Below are 6,000 nucleotides of genomic sequence, written 5' to 3' on the forward strand. Positions count from 1 at the left end.
ACTGACATGAAATTTTAAAACAAATCCCACAATAAATAAATAAATGAATAATACAAATTAAGAAAGTATCCTCACATAAATAAATTTGGCTGGACAATTCCTAACCTGGCAACCCTGTAGAGATGTCAACCAGGCGAGGTGAATAGCGCCAGTGCCCTCTGCTGTTTAAAGTGATTATACATGTAAACCGATTTGAATCATTACACATGTGAATCGATTTTTAACTGTCTTGTGGTGCATCATTATATCCCTAATTTAAAGTGGGTAATGGGACCAGGTGCAACCAGTGGTACCTTGAAATTGACGTGAGTTGGTTCTGGGAGTGGCGTCAAGTTAAAAAGACATTGAGTTTTAAGGTATTTTTTCCCCCATAAGGATGTATGGGAAACCTGTTAATGCGTTCCATGGTCCCGTGGAACTGCATATACTTTAGGCTAATGTAAAATAATGGGGTTGTTTTTGACACTTATATACTTATACAATTGTGGAGATGCTTGATCTTGGAATACCGTATACCGCCCAGCGCTCACATGTCAAGTTAAAGGGAAACGTCGAGTTTAAGAGTACAAATGTCTCTATATTTTAGGCTGATGTCAAATACCTTCCATGGTCTCCCTAATCATGATATTTGGACATCATTTATGCATTATATGAAGTTTAGGAGGACTGTCTGTATAGCGGAGGACTGTCTGTATAGCAGATGCCTACATTCTTTAAAGAAATTGAACATTTTTTTCTTGAACAATACTTATATTGTTGACTTAGGGCGCATTCACATGAGAAGCAGCAAAACCGTGAGCCTTGGCACAAATCGTAGCTTTAAAGTGCACCATGACCAAGCATCCACATATATCTATGTTTGGCTGTATATTACTGTTTCACTTTTAAACTTGTGTTATAGCTTGGGGTGCTGAGGAACACTAAGCTGTTCTTAATTATTACTGCTTATAAGTTTTCTTCACAAATTAAATTCCTCGTTTTAATACAATAAGTCACATTGTTTTGTTCACGTTAAGCGTTGTTACTGTCTGAGTCGCTTTTACCGCATCATTTCAAACAGTTTGTCTCATTGGAGGCGCTTTAAAAAAGTCAGCGGCAAACCGGGTCAAAGTTAACCATTGCGGCAATTGCAAAAAACGCCAGCCCAACGTGGCAACAGTACGCTCCACAGGAAACAACCGCACAGCCAGCGGTCTTGCCGCTTCTCATGTGAATGCGCCCTTAGACCTACAATGATTAAAAACCAACATTAAGCCCAACATACCAAGCCAGACAATTCAACACTCGAACCTTCTTGAGAACATCAGCATGCCGTTTCTCCATTGAGGTCGTTCTGTCTTACAGCTTGAAGCGATGCCTGCTCTCTGCACAACATCCCACCCCAATTTATTATTCGTCCCATCCTGAAGGACCAGGCGAGCCTGACCCAATTAGCAGAAGCTTTGTGGGAGGGGGAGGGCAGGGGCAATTGTGTGCCGTTCTCCATTTCGTGTCAAGTCTTGCTGACAAATGAGAAGCTAATTAATAAGCATTGGCATCTTGAACGGCGGGCGTCAGCGTGTGTGGAGGATATCGGTTATTTGTCAGAGTTCATCAAGCGTAGCAGAGTCACTTCCGGTCAACAGTGGTCATCACTGTAATGTGTGCAATCTGCTATAAACAACCATGCATCAGTGGTTTGATTTGCTTTTTTATTTAGGGGAAACATTATTTTTACATTCTGTTAGCTTTAGATGTGGGACATGATCTAAATGTACACTATATGGTCAAATGTATGTGGACAGCCCTCCTTATTTGAGCGTAGGTGGTTCAATAATAATAATAATAAAATAATAATAATAATAACAATAATAATAACAACAACAATAATAATAATAATAATAACAATAATAATAACAACAATAATAATAATAACAATAATAATGATGATAAGATAATAATAACAATAACAACAATAATAATTAAAGAATAATAATATTAATAATAACAACAATAAAATAATAACAACAATAATAATAACAATAAAATAATAATAACAATAATAATAATAACAACAATAATAATTAATAATAATAAAATAATAACAATAATAATAATAATAATTATAATACATTTTATTTATTTGGCGCCTTTCACAATCTCAAGCCAGCTTTACAGAGGAGGAAGGAAAGAAAGAAAAATAAAAGTCTTTAATAACAATAATAATAATAACAACAATAGAAACAGTAGAACAATCACACAGAGATTGAGACAGAGCGTTCCAGAGCTGCCATCCATTGAGGAAAGTCTAGTGAGAGTCATAGAGAGGAACCTGCCACCATAGGACCTTAGGAAGTGAGAAGGAACATAGGGATGTAGAAGCTCTCCAAGATAAGCAGGGGCCAGACCATGGTGTTATTATTTAAATCAAATCGGTGTCAATTATATCAAATAGAGTGGCAGGAGTAATTTGTGATAGAAGGGTGTTGGCCAAAGTGAAAGGGAAAGTTTAAGTGTATGGCTTAAAAGCAGTGACAATGACTAAAAGACCAAAGAGGGAGCTGGAGGTGGCAGAGATAAAGATGCTGGGATTCTCGTTGGGAGTGACAAGCACTGACAAGATTAGGAAGGTGTTTATTAGAGGGACAGCACAGGATGTGTCAGAGACAAAGTTAATTAGGGAGGCCAGATTGAGATAGTTTGGGTATGTGCAGAGAAAGGATGAGTGTTATATGAGGAGAAGGGGGCTGAGGATGGAGATGGAAGGAGGATGGAGAAGAAAATGGCCAAAAATAAAGGACATGAGAGTGAGAGAGGACATGCAGGACAGGGCAAGTTGGAGACAAATGATCTGCTGTGGCAACCCCTAACAGGAGCAGCTAAAAGAACAATTCCAGTGAACAAAGCAAGGTCCAAAAATAGCTGAATTTCTGTGGAGGATCTGTGAAGAACACTGACCTTAAGCCTACTAAACAGTTTAGGGATGTATTTGTGTGTCAACTGCAGGCCAGGCCTTCAAATCTTACCTGAATGGGAACAAATTTCAGTGTGCAACAGACACAGTCCAATATCTGATGAGAAGCATTCTCAGACGAGTGAAGGCTGTTAGCGCTGCAAAGTGGGGTTTAGAAATGGAACGTCCAATAAGCTCATGCTCAGGTGTTCACATGACGTACTTTTGGCCTTATTGTGTTTAATAAGCAAACACAATCATGCCTGGTGGTGATTTTTTTATGCAATCAATTCAATGATCATTTAATAGTAATAAACTAATTAAAGCTTAATGAATTAACTCATCTACTATGACTGCAAATTGCAGAAAGGACAGTGATGACCAGGAACACCATCATAAAATAATTACCAAAAAAATACTACAGGATGAGGATGGGAAGGGCTTCATATTAAACCATTTAAAAAATCACTTCGGAAATGAAGTCCCCCTCCTCTTTAAGATCATTAGTGAGCCATTAGCATTGGCAGCACAGATCCTTACATCACAGGCTGCTAATTAGGTTAAAATGCTGGTGGCAGGACGGGTGTCTAGCCGTGATGTACAGGGGGGAACCGAATGGCCGAGGTTAATTATACGCATTAAAGAGGGAATTATTGCAAGTGCCTGGGCTGCCCTTTTAGGTTACGTTTTTCAAATCAGATGGGTCTGTACAGTGCACCAATACACCAAAACAATGTACAGTCTCAACATTAATCCACTCTTGTTAGGCTCATTAGCAACAGAACGTCAATTGACCATTGACTGTTGTAAATCCATATCTCTGTTATACTTCGGATTTTTCTGCTACACCAATCCCAATAATGTTTGACACTTACTATGGTACACTCAGAGCAATTAAGGATTAAAGGCCTTGCTCAAAGGCCCAACAATGCCAACCATTTACATTTTTGGCATTTAGCAGACGTTTTTATCCAAAGTGACTTACAGTACTGTGACAGCATATTGTCTAAGTAACTGATGGTTAAGTGCCTTGTTCAAGAGACCAACAGTGACAACCTGGCAGTAATGAGGCTTGAACCAGCAACCTTTTGATTGCTAGTCCAGTACCTTAACTGCTAACTGAAGCTCTATGAATTATCAACTATTTATGGATGTCTTTACAGTTACCTACAGCCAAAATACCCCTGACAAAAACTCCTACAGTCTTATAATTAAGGTGCTACCGAATTTACTGCCGTAAAAACTGTGAAAAACCATTAAATGAGCCTGTTCCTGTGTAATATGCAATTTGCTGTAGAGCATTTTAGCATGTTTAGCATTTTAATATTCTTTATTTGTGTAGCGTTCAAGTGCCTCACGCTTAGTGGATAATTTGCACTATGAGGCGGCCCTAGCAATCCTACAGCAATCGGTTTGTCAAAATGTCCAAGATGTCAAAGTCTAAAGCAGATAAAAACACTGCTTGGGTAACTGAGATTGGAAAACTCCCAACCAATTCTGTTGACCAATTTAATCATTTTTGAGACTCGCACTGTGGCTGAAGATTTTAGGTTTACATTCAACCGTTTTATATATTTTTTTATTTGGTGAGGGCTCTATGTAAAGGTAATGATCTTTTAACAGACGTCTTTGCAGACTTTTCACCTTTTACACTTTTGTTCCCATCAGTTTTCAGGCTAAAATCTTAGACCTGATTTTTTAAACTTAAATCCTATTAAAGTCTGATATGTCCTATAGTGATTTATCAATATAAAGCAATAATTAAATATGACGAAACAATATTTTGCATGCAAATGTACAGAACTAATAAATCATGGTGTGTGAGCTGTAACAAGCTGAATTTTTTTCTCTTCGCAGAGTTCTGACAAAATCGAGGCAGAATCTCATGTCGACTCAAGGCATCAGTATCGTTTTTGGCCCCACCCTCATGTGGCCTGAGCTGGATGCAGGGAACATGGCTGTTAACATGTTGTACCAGAACCAGATAGTGGAATTCATGCTTATCGAGTGTGTGGAGATCTTCGGACCAGAATCCAAGTGATTCAGAGTCAAAGAAACAACTGTTTTGGAAGACTGCATGATTTCGAGAAACAACAACAAGAGCTTGGAGAAGGGGTCATGCCATCTATTTACAGAGAAAGTAAAAAGTTATAAAGTTTTCATACACTTGTGGATTTTAGATGTGGATATAAAACACGTAGTGGATTCAGAAAGTATTCAGACCCCTTTTTTACCATTAAACTCCACTTAATTACCCAGAATGATGGTTTGATTTTTATTAGAATTAGATTTTTTTTAAACAAAGCCGAATGAATTTTAAGATCTAAGCTTTATCATCCACAAAAGTATTCAGACCCTTTGCTGCAGTACTCCAAAATGTGGTCAGGTACGTCCTGTTTGATTCAATGATCCCTAAAATGTGTCTAGAACTGAACTGGAATTCAACTTAAAGTGTCATTTTAATGAATTAGACATACTTTAAAAAAGCACACATGGGTCTACAGGACATGTCTGTGGACCTCCATGATCAGGGCGGCAAGGTGGCTTGGTGGGTAGCACTGTCGCCTCACAGCAAGAAGGTCCTGGGTTTGATTCCTAGGTGGAGCAGTCTGGGTCCTTTCTGTGGGAAGTTTGCATGTTCTCACTGTGTCAGTGTGGGTGTCCTCCAAGAGCTCTGGTTTCCTCCCACAGTCCAAAGACATGCAAGTGAGGTAGATTGGAAATACAAAATTGTCCATGATTGTGTTTGACATTAAAGACTTGAACTGATGAGTCTTGTGTAACCAGTAATTACTTGTCCTGTCATGAACGTAACCAAAATTAGTAAAACATGACGTTAAATTCCTAATAAATTAATAAATACCTCCATAATCAAACTTTGACGTGGTATAGATCAGGGCAAGCATATAATACAATATCGTTTGAGGCTTTGAGTGTTCCAAGGATCACAGTGGCCTTAATAATTGTGAAACAGAAGATGCTTGTCAGAGGCCTGAACCTTCCTAAAGTTGGGCATCTGGGCAAGAAGGGTCCTGGTTAGGGATGTGTGGCCAAACATATACGTATAC

At 38.5% G+C, this 6,000-nt stretch overlaps 1 protein-coding gene across 1 annotated transcript in view; it reads left to right on the forward strand.

The window, feature by feature from the left end:
- The window catches only part of arhgap15 (Rho GTPase activating protein 15), a 71,121-nt gene extending 65,972 nt beyond the window's left edge, over positions 1-5,149 (forward strand). The window contains exon 14 of the mRNA XM_063006397.1: positions 4,790-5,149. Coding sequence (XP_062862467.1) covers positions 4,790-4,973 — 184 coding nt within the window. The 3' untranslated portion in view covers positions 4,974-5,149. The remainder of the gene's footprint in view (positions 1-4,789) is intronic.
- The last annotated feature ends 851 nt before the right edge of the window (positions 5,150-6,000 follow it).

The sequence above is a fragment of the Trichomycterus rosablanca genome, chromosome 12, assembly GCF_030014385.1.
Source record: "Trichomycterus rosablanca isolate fTriRos1 chromosome 12, fTriRos1.hap1, whole genome shotgun sequence".
Lineage (NCBI taxonomy): Eukaryota > Metazoa > Chordata > Actinopteri > Siluriformes > Trichomycteridae > Trichomycterus > Trichomycterus rosablanca.